We start from the raw sequence: 16,575 nt of genomic DNA, 5'->3' as shown, positions 1-16,575 counted from the left end.
GTGATAGAGCAAGACCCCATCTCAAAAAAAAAAAGAAAAAAAAATGTGTATTTCCATTCTCTCTCAGGTTGTCTTTAATTATGTAATTGTATACATGTTAACTTTTTCTCTAGTCTCATGGCAGTTAAAATTATTGTTATTATTTTTCTTTTGAGACAGAGTCTTGCTCTGTCACCCAGGCTGGAGTGCAATGAGATCTCCATTCACTGCAGCCTCCACCTTCTGGGTTCAAGTGATTCTTGTGCCTCAGCCTCCCGAGTAGCTGGGAGCACAGGCACCTGCCACCACATCCAGCTAATCTTTATGTTTTTAGTAGAGATGGGGTTTCACCATATTGGCCAGAGGCTGGTCTTGAACTCCTGACCTAAAGTGATCCACCCGTCTTGGCCACCCAAAGTGTTGGGATTACAGGCGTGAGCCACTGCACCCGGCCTGAATTATCTTTAGCTAGCTTTTATCTTAGCATTTACATATTACTTCACTTTTGCATTACCAGCATGTGGATAGCATCAGGAGCTTTGTTTGGACACCTCAGACAGTTTTGGGGAGGAAAGCAAAGGGATTGAGACCAGGGAATCCACCAACAGATAATTTGTAGTGCACTGTTGTGCTGGATGACTGCTGAAATGGGGGATGAGATTGAGAAAACATCAGGGTCCAAATCTCAAGGCACTTACATAGCAGGCTCATGACTTAGGACTTCCTACTCAAAACTTTTCGTCAGCACCCAATTCATCAGTCTTGGAAGGAACCTTTGTAAGCTGAAGTTGCTTTGGTGGTGGGAATTTTTAGTTTCTAACCTTCGTCTGCACTAAAACTAGTTCCTTTTGTATCTCATGGTGTTGGTGATTAAGCGTTTAAAAAAAGAGAACAGTACCTTTTCCAATTTCATTAGGCTTGGAATTCATTTACTGAAGGCTAAGTTAATTTACCAAAAGTTTTAGCATATGAAAACACTTTTTCCATTATATGAACGAGTTTTTGTTTTGTTCTTAACATAGATACAGCGTTTTGCCATGTTGCCCAGTCTGGTCTTGAACTCCTGAGCTCAGGCAATCCACCTACCTTAGCCTCCTGAAATGTGGGGATTACAGGCGTGAGCCACTGCACCAAATCTGTTTTTTCACATAGGTTTTGAGCAAATCAGTGCAGCATCAGCAGTATCCTAAATATGAAGCTCAGGTATTACAGTGGAGTCAGCTAAGAAAAAGAGTGAGCCACCCCTGGCTTCTTTCTTCCTCAGCTTTCAGACAGCCTGTCATGGGACTTTACCTTGTGATTGTGTAAGCCAATTCTCCTTAATAAACTGCCTTTTATATGTACATATATCCTATTATTTCTGTCCCTCTGGAGAACACTGACTCATACAGATTTTGAAACCAGAAGGGGTTCTAAAGGAACATTTTTTTTTTTTTTCTGAGACGGAGTCTTGCTCTGTCACCCATGTTGGGGTGCAGTGGTGCAATCTTGGCTCACTGCAACCTCTGTCTCCCGGATTCAAGCAATTCTCCTGCCTCAGCCTCCCGAGTAGCTGGGATTACAGGCACCCGCCACCGCGCCCAGATAATTTTTGTACTTTTAGTGGAAACGGGGTTTCACCATGTTGGCCAGGCTGCTCTTGGAACTCCTGACCTCATGATCTACCCGCCTTGGCCTCCCAAAAGTGCTGGGATTACAGGCATGAGCTACTGCGCCCGGACTTTGAGGAACAGAATTTTAAGGATGGATTCCTTTAGTTGGTTTTGTAGTTTTGGGAGTTGGCTGTTTAATCTGATTAGACCCAAAAATGCTAAGGAGTCTACCTCTAATAGTATGGAGAATGCTGATAGTCCTTGGCATGAACTGTTAAGAGAGTTGTGCAGAATAAATGCACCTGATATTCCCGATTCACCTCTCTTGAGAATCAAGGAGTTGAGTGACTCCATACATGATACCTTTGGCCATATATGGAGAACCAAGGACTATAATGAAGTTGGTTGGTGCTCCTAAGTTTGCTGGACAAAGTGATGAAAGAAGAGGATGAGCTCAGAGATTCTGTCTCCAGAAATGCGTACTTAGCCTCACATCTTCCAAGATTGCCCTGGGTGAGAGTCTTACCTCTTTAGACAAAGGGCTGAAATTGTAGAAAATCAGATACAAGCTCATATCATGTGAGTGGCTGACCTCCAATGAAAGGTGCATGCTCAGCCTCAGCAGGTGTCTACTGTTAAAATGAGGGCATTGATTGGGAAAGAATGGGACCCAATGCATAACTGGAATAGACATACTTAGCATCTGGCAGAATCCCCAGGTTGGCTCCCTGACCAGTAGGGTGAGAGCTGTTACGGTGGGAAAGGCCAAATGGAAGCCATCAGAGCTGGCTCTACCTAGAAAAATAGTAAATCAGCAACAATATTGCACTCCTGGAGGGAATGCAGAGATTGGTGCCACCATCAAGAACTTGAAAGATGCAGAGGTGTTGATTCTACCATGTTCCCATTCAACTCTATTTGGCCTGTGCAGAAGACGGATGAATATTGGAGGATGTCAGTGGATTATTGTAAGCTTAACCAAGTGGTGACTCCAATTGTAGCTGCTGTACCGGATGCGGTTTCATTGCTTGAGCAAATTAACACATCTCCTGATACTTGGTATGCAGCCATTGATTTGGCAAATGCCCTTTTCTCCATTCCTGTCCATAAGGCCCACCAGAAGCAATATGCCTTCAGCTGGCAAGGCCAGCAATATACCCTCACTGTCTTACCTCAGGTACATCAACTCTTCAGCTTTGTGTCATAATACTGTTTGCAGAGATCTTGATCACTTTCCCTTCCACAAGATATCACACTGGTACATTACATTGATGACATTATGCAGATTGGACTCAGTGAGTGAGAAGTAGCAAACACACTGGACTTATTGGTGAGACATTTGTGTGCTAGGGGGTGGGAAATAAGTCTGAAATAAATTCAGGTACCTTCTACCTCAGCGAAATTTTTAGGGGTCCAGTGGTGTGGGGCTGTCAAGATATTCTTTCTAAGATAAAGGATAAGTTGCTGTATTTGGCCCCTCCTACAACCAAGAAAGAGGTACAACACCTACTGGACCAACTTGGATTTGGGGGCAATGCATTCCTCATTTGGGTGTGTTACTCTGGCCCATTTATCCAGTGACCCGAAAGGCTGCCAGTTTTGAGAGGGGTCCAGGACAGGAGGTAGCTCTGAAACAGGTCCAGGCTGCTGTGCAAGCTGCTCTGCCCCTTGGGTTATTTGACTCAGCAGATCCAATGGTGATTGAGGTGTCAGTGGCAGACAGGGATGCTGTTTGGAGCCTTTGGCAGACCCTCATAGGTGAATTACAGCAGAGGCCTTTAGGATTTTGGAGTAAGGCCCTACCATCTTTTGCAGATAACTACTCTTCTTTTGAGAGAGAGCTCTGGGCCTTGGTAGAAACTGAACATTTGACTATGGGTCAGCAATTTACCATGTGACCTGAACTGCCTGTCATTAACTGGGTGCTTTCTGACCCATCCAGCCTAAAGTTGGGTGTGCACAGCAGCATTCCATCATCAAATGGAAGTGGTATATATGTGACTGGGCTTGAGCAGGTCCTGAAGGCACAAGCAAATTACATGAGGAAGTGACTCAAATGCCCATGGTTCCCACTCCTGTCACCCTGCCTTCTCTCTCCCAGCCTGTACCGATGGCCTCATGGGGGGTTCCCTATTATCAGTTGACATCTTGATGTGTCACCTAAGCCTCATTTTCCTCAGTTGTTAAAAAGGGTAGCTGTACCTTCTGTGCCTCCACCTCACCTTATTGTGAGGATGGAATGATATGATGTATGTGGAAGCACCTTATTGGTTGTAAAATGCCGTTGGAAACTGTGGTAATGGTAGTGGTTGTATTGTCATTATCATTGTCTTAGTATCTTAGTATAAAAGCAGTTATGTTTTTACTCTTAATGCACTGAACTTTATTTCTACCTTGTATTCTATATGTAAGACTTCCTTAAAAACGTCTATTAGTGTTTAAGTGCTTATACATTTTTGAAGTTTGGATTGAAACAAATAATCATTATTCCAAGTCTTCTAAAATTCTTTTTAACTAAAATTAAATTAATTCTTTTTTTTTTTTTTTTTTTTTTTTTTTTTGAGATGGAGTTTCACTCTTGTGGCCCAGGCTGGAGTGCAGTGGCGTGATCTGGGCTCACTGCAACCTCCGCCTCCTGAGTTCAAGCGATTCTCCTGTCTCAGCCTCCCAAGTAGCTGGGATTACAGGCGCCTGCCACCACGCCCAGCTAACTTTTTTGTATTTTTAGTAGAGATGGGGTTTCACCATGTTGGCCAGGCTGTTATCGAACTCTTGACCTCAGGTCATCTGCCTCGGTCTCCCAAAGTGCTGAGATTACAGGTGTGAGCCACTGCACCCAGCTAAATTAATTCTGAAGTTCAGAATGCTACTGGTTCATTTCTTTAAAACTTAGATTTTTAAACAATTAAAACTGAAAATATCAAAGAAGATTGTTAATGACTGCTTTTAATTTAGCCAATTCAGATAGGCCACCAGGCAGGGGATGTGGAAACTACTGTGGCTTCCCCAAAACACCAAAAATGGATTTTATCTGTTTAGGTTTCACAGACATATTTTCGGAGTCGAAGGAGGGCCTTGATACTCACTCGTCAATGATACTGCGCTTCCTGCACCGCAATCGGCTCTCCAGCGCGGTGATGCCCTACCCGATGCTGGAGCACTGCAATAACATGTGCACCATGCGGTCTTCCGTGCTGAGGGAGTCTCTGGATCAGCTGGTACAAAAGGAGAAGGGTATGTGTGTGGGGGGGTTCTCCTGAAAATACTCTGATCATTTCTTCTGTTTTGTTGGTAAAATAGCCAATTCTTTTCCCTGCCTTTATTTCTGAAAATACAGAGTCATGAGTTTGTAATGTAAGAATGTGATCTTTCTCTTCATTCCCTTTCTTCCTAACACAGCTGGTTTCTCATCATTCAATTCTCTGCTCAGATGTGACTTGAGGGATGCCTTTCTGCTTTATCTAATTAACACCTCCCCTCCCCCCCACCTTCTGGTCAGGGTCACCTTTGCAGGTTTGATGGTGGAAATCGCGCTTATTGTTATCTGAAGTTGTAGCATTATTGATTCACTTGTGTGTTGTCTGTCTTGTCTGCTTCCTCATTCCTGCACCGTGCCTGTTGCATGGTGGGTATTCAATGAGTATTTGCTGGATAAATGAAGGAAGCCACCACAGACTCACTTGGAGATGGCAACAGAAGTTCATGATGTGTATAGATGAGTCTGTGGAACATAACAGAGCCCAAGCATAGTACCCGATATACATGTGAGAACATAGTACCAAATAAAGTCAGCGTTATAAATCAAGATGGAAAGGTGAACTGCCAACAGATGGAGTTAGGGCACCTAGTCAGCCATTTGAAGAAAAAATAAAACTGGATACTAGATTTTTTTTTTTTTTTTTGGAGACTGAGTTTCGTTCTTGTTGCCCAGGCTGAAGTGCAATGGCGCGATCTCTGCAGCCGCCGCCTCCTGGGTTCAAGCGATTCTCCTACCTCAGCCTCCTGAGTAGCTGGGATTACAGGCATGTGCCACCACGCCCAGCTAATATCTGTATTTTTAGTAGAGACGGGGTTTCACCGTGTTGGTCAGACTGGTCTCAAACTCCTGACCTCAGATGATCCACCCATCTTGGCTTCCCAAAGTGCTGGGATTACAGGTGTGAGCCACCACCCGGCTGAAACTAGATTCTTAATACATTCCATTCACTAAAATAAATTTCAGATGATCAAAAAGTTCAACTAAAAATAAAATGCTAAAAATATTGGAAGAAAATAGTTCTACCTTGTAAAATATGGAACAGCCTTTCTAAGCAAGGCATGAAACTCAGAATCTATGAAAGAAAAGATTAATAAATTAGTCTGTATGAAAATTTAACCTTGCTCACAGCAAAAAAAAATATCATAAGCAGAGTCAAAAACAAGTGACATTCTGGGTAACAAAAATAAATTTTGTAACATATTAAAGACACAATTGACTGAATTTTTTAGTAACTCTACCCTTGGGCAATTATTTAACTCTGTGTTCCTTAGTTTATTTATTTTATTTATTTTTTTGCGACGGAGTCTCACTCTGTCTCCCAGGCTGGTGTGCAGTGGTGTGATCTCAGCTCACTGAAACCTCCGCCTCCCAGGTTTAAGCAATTCTCGTGCTTTAGCCGCCTGAGTAACTGGGATTATAGACCCGTGCCACCATGCCTGGCTAGTTTTTGTATTTTTAGTAGAGATGGGGTTTCACCATGTTGGCCAGGCTGTTCTCAACCTCCTGACCTCAAGTGATCTGCCTACCTTGGCCTCCTAAAGTGCTGGGATTACAGGTGTGAGCCACTGAGTCCGGCCAGTTTCTTCATTTTTAAAATGAATTAATACATAAGGGATGTATAAAAAGCGCATGGCCAGGCACGGTGGTTGATGCCTATTATTCCAGTACTTTGGGAGGCCAAAGTGGGAAGATCACTTGAAGCCACGAGTTTGACACCAGCCTGGGCAACACAGGGATGACCCCATCTCTCCAAAAAATTTTTAAAAATTAGCCAGGCATGGTGGTGCATGCCTGTAGTCCCAGCTACTTGGGAGAGTGAGGCAGGAGGATCACTGGAGCCTAGGAGATCGAGGCTGCAGTGAGCTGTGATCACACCACTGCACTCCAGCCTGAGCAACAGAGTGAGACCCTCTCAAAAAAATCTCAACAAAAAAAAGCGCATGGGTTATAGTAAACACTCAAGTAAATGTTAGCTATTATATGTATGTTTATGTGTACATTTGATCATGTACAGAAAATGTATGAATTAACCCAGAAGAACATGGAAGAGGGCAGGACCAGACTGTACTCAGAAGCAAGCAGCTTAAAAAGTGTCACTCATTATTTAAAAAATGTAAATTCAAACCATAATCTACCATTTTCTTCTCGGCATGGTTTTGCAAATATATCAGTGATTAAAGAATTGCACTGATATGAGATGATGGGGTAATCCTTGGCCACTGGGTTCTTTGGAAGGTGACATATGATTTTCACATTAGGTAATATGCCAATGACATAACAGTTTGAGGGAGGCACATTTGACACGTGCGTGAAAACCCACTCATGACACTGATGAACTACAAAAGGATCTGGAAGGAGATTTCAAGGAAGATTTGTGTTTCTAGGGCCAGATACCAAGCGTATTTCTGTTAGATATTTTAAATGACTCTTTTTTTCCCTTTGTGAAAGGGATGTCATATAATCAACTCTGGTTTCCCCTACAGAAAGCCCTGGAGATCTAACTAGAAGTCCAGAGATGGATAAACTCAAGTCAGTAGCAAAGTGCTATGCTTATATAGAAACATCCTCCAACTCTGCAGACATTGACAAGATGACAAATGGAGAAACCTCATCCTACTGGCAGTCAGATGGCAGTGCCTGTTCACACTGGATTCGGTGGGTAGTATATAATACTTTTTTATTTTTTTTAATTTTGGAATGTTTTCTTCTTAACTGCGTACTCTTTGTATTTTAAGTGGCTGTCTATGAAGATGCTTTAAGAATCAAGTAAAATGAATCATGTAAGATCATGTAACCTGACTTATATATTCATAAACAGATAATTTCCCTGATATTTTAAAGGAGGAAATAACATTTGATTAATTTTAGATTAGTACTGATTTCATATCTTTTTTCACTAGTTTCTCAGGAAAATTAATACCACAAAGAGCAAGTACTTACATGTGATTGTATTTTGAAATATCCTTTCTCTACTTTTTTTTTTTTTTTTTTAAGACAGGATCTTATTTTTGTCACCCAGGCTGGAGTGCAGTGGTGCAGTCATAGCTCACTGTAACCTCAGACTCCTGGGTTCAAGCAGTCTTCCTGCCTCAGTCTCAGTAGCTGGGATTTAGGCAGGCACCAGCATACCTTGCTAATTTCTTTATACTTTTTTGTAGAAATGGGGCCTCACTACGTTGCCCAGGCTTGTCTCAAACTCCTAGCCTTAATCCTCCTACCTTGGCCTCCCAAAGTGTTGGGATTATAGGCGTGAGCCACTGCACCCGGTCGCTCTCTATACTTTTTTTTTTTTTTTTTTTTTTTTGAGATGAAGCCTTGCTCTGACGCCCAGGCTGGAGTGCAGTGGCATGATCTCTGTTCACTGCAACCTCCATCTCCGAGGCTCAAGTGATTCTCCTGCCTCAGCCTTCTGAGTAGCTGGGATTAAAGGTGCCTACCACCACACTCAGCTAATTTTTGTATTTTTAGTAGAGACAGGGTTTCACCACGTTGGCAGGCTGGTCTCAAGCTCCCGACTTCCCAAAGTGCTGGGATTACAGGCATGAGCCACCGTGCCTGGTCTCTTTCTATAAATTTTTGAAATTCACTGTATGTAACTGAGTTGGTCACTTTAGGAGAAGAAATGGCATGGTCAGGAATCCTGGAGTGGAGCTGATGATAATAAACAGTGGTATTTCTGGAAGCTCTGAAGCTGCTATTGAAATTTTTACCTCTCCCCTCAGAAAACAGGCTAATTCCAATGGGAAGAATTAAGTGCCAGAAATAATAGTATTGTTTTCTCTTAGAGGACACATTTGACCTTTAGACATCTAATTTATAGATGAGAGAATACACTCAGTTTTTTGTATGCAGTTTACAATTAGCTTTTTTGCCAGGTAAAGGGATTTTGTTAGAATGTTCATATTGTTCTTTCTTCCTGTGCAAATAGCTAAAAAGGAATAATAAGATTAATCTTGAACTGAAAGGTCTTTTAAAAATGTGGGAAAGTCAAGGTAAGAAGGACTTTGAAACTCATAGCCAGCATTTCTTTTTTTTTTTTTTTTTTTTTTTTTTGAGACGCAGTCTCGCTCTGTCACCCAGGCTGGAGTGCAGTGGCGCAATCTTGGCTCACTGCAAGCTCCGCCTCCCGGGTTCACGCCATTCTCCTGCCTCAGCCTCTCCGAGTAGCTGGGACTACAGGCGCCCGCCACCACGCCCGGCTAATTTTTTGTATTTTTGTAGAGACGGGGTTTCACCGTGGTGTCGATCTCCTGACCTCGTGATCCGCCCGCCTCGGCCTCCCAAAGTGCTGGGATTACAAGCGTAAGCCACCGCGCCCGGCCGATAGCCAGCATTTCAAGTTAGTTGCTGTTAGGAAAACCAGTCTTTGGGTATATCAAATGTAAGCTCTTTGAGATGGGACTTCTGGATCCTGTCAGTTCTTGACTGCTATAAACATTTGTAATTTCTGCTTTTTGTGTTTTCCAGTTTAAAAATGAAGCCAGATGTTGTGCTTAGGCACCTGTCCATTGCAGTGGCTGCCACTGACCAGAGCTACATGCCACAGCAGGTGACAGTAGCTGTGGGGAGGAATGCCAGCGATCTTCAGGAAGTCCGAGATGTGCACATCCCCAGCAATGTCACTGGCTATGTGACGCTGCTGGAAAATGCCAACGTCAGTCAGCTCTGTAAGTCCAGCAGAACTGAGGGGTTAGGGAAAAGCAAGGGAGTAATATTTTTTACTTTGAAGTGAAGAGGCTGTTAGTTTTTGAGATTCGGTTTGCTTCTTAGGGCATATACAAAAGTGGTCATTATTTCATTCATTAAGTGTTGTAGAAATTATAGAAAAGCGTTGGGGCATGCTCGCTCACGCCTGTAATCCCAGCACTTTGGGAGGCCAAGGCAGGTGGGTCACTTGAGATCAGGAGTTCGAAAACAGCCTGGCCAACATGGTGAAACCCCATCTCTACTAAAAATACAAAAATTATCCAGGCGTGGGGGTGGGCACCTGTAATCCCAGCCACTTGGGGGGCTAAGCAGAAGAATCGCTTGAACCCAGGAGGCTACGGCTCCAGTGAGCCGAGATCACGCCACTGCACTCCAGCCTGGGTGACAGAGCAAGACTCCATCTCAAACCAAAAAAAAGAAAGAAAGAAATTATAGAAGAGCAGTGAAATCATTTTTTTCATTAAAAACAAAACAAAAAACAAATATATATATATTTAGACAGGAACTCTTTTTGTCACCCAGGCTGGAGTGCAGTGGTACAGTCATAGCTCATTGTAACCTCAGACTCCTGGGTTCAAGCAGTCTTCCTGCCTCAGTCTCAGTAGCTGGAATTTAGACATGCACCACCATGCCTGGCTAATTTCTTTACACTTTTTTGTAGAAATGGGGCCTCACTGTGTTGCCCAGATTGATCTCAAACTCCTGGCCTTTACCCTCCTACCTTGGCCTCCCAAAATGTTGGGATTATAAATATATATATATAAACATATATATATAGATAAAATCATATATATAAAAATGTTTTTATATGTGTTTATACTTATTTATATATTATGTATGCTTATATGTGTAATATATACGTTTTTTCTATATATTTTTTTTCTTTTTTTTTTTTTTTTTGAGACAGAGACTCGCATTGTCACCTGGGCTGGAGTGCAGTGGTGCAATTGCAGCTCACTGCAACCTCCACCTCTGGGGTTCACGCAATTCTCCTGCCTCAGCCTCCCGAGTAGCTGGGGTTACAGGCGCACACCACCACACCTGCCTAATTTTCTGTATTTTTAGTAGAGATGGGGTTTCACTATGTCGGACAGACTGGTCTCGAACTCCTGACCTCATGATCCGCCCACCTCAGCCTTCCACAGTGCTGGGATTACAGGCATGAGTCACTGTGCTGGCCCATTAAAAATATGTTATTCCCATTTTCTTATTGGAAAATTAGAAAAATATAAACAAAAATACCCAAATCCTACTACCCAGGAATTGTTACTGTGACTGCCTTGGTGTGGATCCTTGCAGACCTTTCCGTGTGTTTGTGTATGTGTGTGTGTAAGTGTGGGTATGGTTTACATGCAGACACATATATGCACACATATGTACACACCTTTTTTCCTAAAAAAGAGCTGTATGTATCTGTTCCCATATATCTATACATATCTTTTTACAAAAATGTTGATAGTCTTTGCATGTTCTTTGTAATTTTTTAGAGTGTATTATAGTCACGAACACCCTTATTTAGTGTTGTAAAAATATGCCGTAATTGGCCGGGTGCAGTGGCTCACGCCTCCAATCCCAGCACTTTGGGAGGCTGAGGCATACAGATCACTTGAGGTCAGGAGTTCTAGACCAGCCTGGCCAACATGGTGAAACCCTGTCTCTACCAAATACAAAAATTAGCCGGGTGTGGTGGCGCATGCCTGTAATCCCAGCTACTTGGGATGCTGAGGCAGGAGAATCACTTGAACCCGGGAGGTGGAGGTTGCAGTGATCTGAGATTGTGCCACTGCACTCCTCCAGCCTGGGTGACAGAGCAAGACTCCATCTCAAAAAAAAAAAAAAAAAAAAAAAAGCCATAATTTTTAACCCACCCCTCATTCTTGGACATTTAGGTTGTTTCCAATTTTATGCCATTATAACCTTGCTTTACACATAGCATTTTGGAAATAATCACAATTCTATGATTGCTTTCCGGGCTTATTTCATTCAGGGAGCTGGAATGCTTCATGTTTTATCTCATTTCTTCTAATGCTTTCCAGGGCCAAAAGAAGTATTCTTTGTCCAAAGGAACTGAGGCCTAGGGAGGTAGAGTCTTTGTGTCTCACCCCTAGGCAAATAAGTAGTTAGGCCTGTGGATTAGAAGCTTCCTGTCTTATATTGTGATATTTTCTCTAAGTTGTGTCCTTTTTAACTTCTTACCTTCTCTCCTCCGACCCAAATAAGAAATTGTGACATCTCTTAAAAGTGAGTCATGTCTGTGTCATCTGTTTGGATTTGATTATTAAAAATAAATTCTCACAATTGCTTGTAAGCCAGCCACTGTTCTATAACTTAATCCAAATTTCAGAATCCTAGGAAGAATTCTAGAAATGTTCTTACCATGTATTCAGACAGGCTTGTTTTAAAATGTTCTTTGTGTAGTTTTTTCAAGACTCCTAAGTTCCTAAGAAGTTTTGTTGTAAAGACTTAAACCACCCTTAATTTCACATATTATTATTATGATTTCTTAGATTTGTCAAAGCTTTTTGACAAATTATATACCAGTTCCATTGCACATGCTATTTATTTCTGTCATCAAAGTGTACCTTCAGAATTTTCTTTTCAAAATGTCTATTACTATTTTGCTTTTTGTTGGGAGCCCAGCATTTGCCTAAAGAAGTTAATCCAATACTGAATTTTTTGTTTGTGCTCGACAGATGTCCAGATTAACATAAAGCGTTGTCTTAGTGATGGCTGCGACACTAGAATTCATGGTCTCAGGGCTGTTGGCTTTCAGAGAGTTAAGAAGTCTGGGGTCTCAGTCTCAGATGCTTCTGCAATATGGTATTGGTCTCTGCTGACATCTCTGGTGACGGCTTCTATGGAGACAAATCCCGCCTTTGTCCAGACAGTGCTGCACAATACTCAGTAAGTCATTCTCTCTATGTTCTAGCCCCCTCAACATGCCCTTATTCTCCCGTCATCCTTTAGGGCGTATCACTGAGCAGCCTTCCGTCATTAATCGTTGTGGCTCAGTCAGCTCGGCCTCAGGTGCCCTAGTGTTTCCTGTTCGTGCCTCTCAGCTCCACAGTGTTTCTCTCTTTGATTGACGTTCTGACTTTACAGACTGAAAAAGTGCCCATTCCACCTTCCTGCTCCTCCTCACACAGTTCCTACAGTGTTCTTCATCAGCTCACTAAGTGGACCAGTCTTGTGAGGAGGTCACTTATGCTGTGCCTGTTCCTTGTCCATTGGGAAATAATTGCTCATGTTTATATAGGATTTGATGTTGGATAAAGCACTTTCAGATGCAGTCTATTATTTTACCTACTGACACTGAAATGTACCTGTGAAAATTACCCCATTTTATAGATGCAGATGTTGTGACCTTTCCTGAACTCACATGACCAGGCTGCAGTAATGGATCAGTTGAGGGCTCTTTCCACGAATGAGTGAAATCTTTTTAGGGGTACTAAATTAATTTGTTTTGAAATGTGGAGTACTTTTGAAAAAAATCATTAGGGCAAAAAGACCAAGTAGTAACATATAAGACAAATACAACCAGCTATAGCAGCACTGAAATATTAGTATTGTGCAGATTCAGTAACTGATAATAGGTACCTATAGTGTAGGTGGTGAGAGTATCAGCCAAAAAGAGATTGCTAATATTTTGTTCTCTAGACATCTTTTGAGATTTGTTAGCACTATTGAGTAAAACTGTTAGCGAATAACACTGCTGCTCTGAAGGGTAATAGTTGGCCATACCTTGTTCTTTCTTCCTGTTGTAACATGTATTCTCACTAAATTATTTCATACTGAGAGAAGCATTGCAAGTTTACATTTAACAAATAATTGTTATTTCTTCCTTCCTCAGTCATTAGAGAGTAATTTGCCAGCCTGTGCCCCATCGTTCCTGCTACTTTAGTGTGTATTTCCTGTAAACAAGAACATTTACTGACAGCCATTGAAATCAGGAAGTCCACATTGGTGTACATTGCTATGTTGCCACCATCTCATCCTTAGACTCCCTTCAAGTTTTGCACGTTGCCCCAGTCACGCCCCTTACAGCAAAAGGATCCAGCGAAATACTCTGCATTTCATTGTCAGGTCTCTTTAGTTTCCTTCATTCTGAAACAATTCCTCAGTATTTCCTTGACTTTCCTCAGTATTTCCTTGACCCTGATACTTTTGAAAATTACAGGTCAGTTATTTTGAAGAGTGTCCTTCAGTTCTGGTTTATTTGATGTTTCATCGTGATCAGATTGAGGTTTTGTTACCTGTCTCTAGCAGGAATATCATAGAAGTGATGCTTTGTTCTCATTGCATCCCGTCGGGTTGCACACAACTTCAGATAGTCCTCATTCTAGTGCAGTCTTGTTAACTTTGATCACTTGATTAAAGTGGTTTTTGCCAGACTTTTCCATTATAAAATAAGTATTTTTCACTTCATAATTAATAAATATGTTGAAGGTGGTACTTTGAGACTATGTAAATATCTCATTCCTCATCAAACCTTTTATTAGTGGATTCCTATTTTATGTACTAGATTATAGTCAGCCACAGTTTTGATGCTTATATTATCCTGGAGCTGGCTGGTGGCAGCCCCTTCAGTCTGGCTCGTGTGTCCTTTTGACATGTCCCATTATTCTTAGAATGCTTCCATATGTTCTGACACAAGATATTCCCGGCTTATCTTGAATGTTCCCTGCGTTAGTCCTGGAATCAGCCATTTTTCTGAATCAGGGGCTCTTTAGATGGAGATCCGCCCACCTCGGCCTCCCAAAGTGCAGAGATTACAGGCATGAGCCACCACGCCTGGCCTGTTTATTTGTGACTCCCTTCTCTGATACTAAGAAACTTGTTTCCCATCATCCTTGATACGTTTTTATACTTACTCAGTTCGCCTCTATGTAACCAGTGTCCCATTGCCCCTGCCCTTGCATGGACACCCTCCCTATCCCATTCCTTCTCCGGCATCTTTTGCAGAGCTGCTGCTGTGGCCACCCTTGCACAGATGCCCTTATCTTCCGTGAGTTCCTATACCCTGTGCCAGGCCACCCTTCTTGCCCTACTTGGTGCCTGCATTCCGTATCGGGCCGTACCTTTGTGAAGACACCTTTCTCACCCTGCTCAGGCTCTAAAACCTCACTGTAGGCCACCATGACTACTCCCCCTTACTACCCAGACACATACAAATGCCTACGTTGCACAGCCCCATCTTACGGACTGGATTTTCAGGAAAAGGAAGAGGTTTCTATATTATTTTTTTTGAAGATGTGGCAAGTGGTTGAAGAATGGACAGATTTTAAAGTTTGTGTCCCTGCTCAGTTTTACTAGTTCATCTGCAATGATATTTTCATGCACTAAAAGATGAGTGTTCTAAATCTGTTTTAAAATTAAAGATTTATTGAAAAAAATATCAATGAGGAAAAATAGGTAAGGAAAAGAATATTTTGGGTCGGAAGTGTTTGCCTATATCAGTGGAAATAAATTCAGTAAATGATTGCGTGCTACTTGTGTGCATTAGACCTCACTGATCAGCTGCATCTTTGTGTAGCTGCCATGTTTGTGCAACCCCAAAACGGCTCATTATGTAGACAGGAACAGAACTAGGGCAGAGTGCGAGCCGACACAGTGTTAGCTTTGCTGTATTGTCTCTATTTTGAAATGTAGAAATGAAATTGTTCAGAGATTTTCATTACCATTATCATTAAGTGACTATCAGTTGTAGAATTTTGAGTTATTTTTGATACATTCACAGAATACCTTGAAATTTTTCATGGCACACTCACTCACCTAGCACAGTTGCTGGCACACAGTAGGGCTCAGAAGTCATTTGTTGTGTAAATTTTTGATGACTGCTAATCTAGAGGAGGTAAAGCTGTTGGGGGATTCAGAAAGATAAATGTAGGCAAAGACAAGAAAAGGGAAACATTAAAACAGACATTAAGGTGGAAAGGCCAAGAAACATGGCAGGAATGGAGACGGTGATGTGCTGATCTGTTTAAGAGAACATAAAATTCATGACACATCTTTAGATACCATAGATCTTCAGATCCTAGGTATAAAAATTTTTTTTTTCCCTGTTGCTGCTGAACAAATTATAAAATAAATTTTCTACTGAGCCTCAAGCTGCTCTGCCTCTTGGGTCAGTTTTTCTAGTACTACTTAACATGAAAGCTGGATTCCAGAGAGTTGAATAAGTTTTATTCAACAGAGGAGGCAGAACTCCTAAAAGAAAGAAAGAAAGAAACAAACAAACACAAAACCCTATTAAACTATTTAGCACTGTGACTCCTGGGCAAAAAGGGATAGTTTAGGCCGGGCACGGTGGCTTATGCCTGTAATCCTAGCACTTTGGGAGGACGAGGTAGGTGGATCACGAGGTCAGGAGTTCAAGCCCAGCCTGGCCAAGATGGTGAAACCCCGTCTCTACTAAAAATACAAAAAAATTAGCCAGGCGTGGTGGCGGGCTCCTGTAATCCTAGCTACTCAGGAAGCTGAGGCAGGAGAATCGCTTGAACCTGGGAGGCGGAGGTTGCAGGGAGCCGAGATCACGTCACTGCACTCTAGCCTGGGTGACAGAGCGAGAATCCGTCTCAAAAAAAAAGAAGGGCCAGTTTATGTTGTGTGCCAGCTTCTCTGTGGGAACACTGTCTGTTTATAAGGGATTAGTCAAAACAAGCTTCTAACAGTTTATTTTTTGTCTAAATTTGGTCTGGTTTTGTTCTGATTACATTTTACATTTTCCTCTTCTAGGAAGGCGCTGCGGCACATGCCTCCACTCTCTCTCTCACCAGGATCTACAGATTTCTCAACTTTCCTCTCTCCTAATGTGCTGGAAGAAGTGGACAGTTTCCTCATAAGGATAACTAGGTAAAATCAAGGCTGATGAGGGTAAACTCTGTGAGGAGTGGAGTGCACATATGCTTGTTAAGTTCTTTAAAAAATATATATTAATCTTTTAACAATCACCACTAAAAATGGTTGCTTTTTAGCAGCTAAAGAGAAAGTGACATAATAGTTCACTCATCTAAACTCCATTATTTAGCAGTATCACCT

General features: G+C 42.0%; 1 protein-coding gene and 1 non-coding gene across 6 annotated transcripts in view; one reads left to right on the top strand and one right to left on the bottom strand.

The window, feature by feature from the left end:
* The window catches only part of ZZEF1 (zinc finger ZZ-type and EF-hand domain containing 1), a 136,898-nt gene that overhangs the window by 21,997 nt on the left and 98,326 nt on the right, over window positions 1–16,575 (top strand). For all 5 annotated transcript variants that reach the window (XR_009211131.1, XM_032138334.2, XM_032138333.2 and 2 more), the window contains exons 3-7: window positions 4,611–4,805; window positions 7,314–7,485; window positions 9,298–9,497; window positions 12,231–12,441; window positions 16,273–16,389. Coding sequence is in view for 4 of the 5 variants with exons in the window: in XM_032138334.2 (XP_031994225.1) it covers window positions 4,611–4,805; window positions 7,314–7,485; window positions 9,298–9,497; window positions 12,231–12,441; window positions 16,273–16,389 (895 nt within the window). In the remaining variant the exon portion in view is untranslated. The remainder of the gene's footprint in view (window positions 1–4,610; window positions 4,806–7,313; window positions 7,486–9,297; window positions 9,498–12,230; window positions 12,442–16,272; window positions 16,390–16,575) is intronic.
* On the bottom strand, window positions 7,078–7,178 carry LOC116459544 (small nucleolar RNA U13). Its single transcript, XR_004245594.1, has one exon. It is a non-coding gene; the product is annotated as a small nucleolar RNA U13 (small nucleolar RNA).

Source organism: Hylobates moloch, unplaced genomic scaffold (assembly GCF_009828535.3).
Source record: "Hylobates moloch isolate HMO894 unplaced genomic scaffold, HMol_V3 SCAFFOLD_19, whole genome shotgun sequence".
NCBI lineage: Eukaryota > Metazoa > Chordata > Mammalia > Primates > Hylobatidae > Hylobates > Hylobates moloch.
The sequence above is the reverse complement of the archived record's forward strand: the minus strand, read 5'-3'. Positions and strand labels throughout refer to the sequence as shown.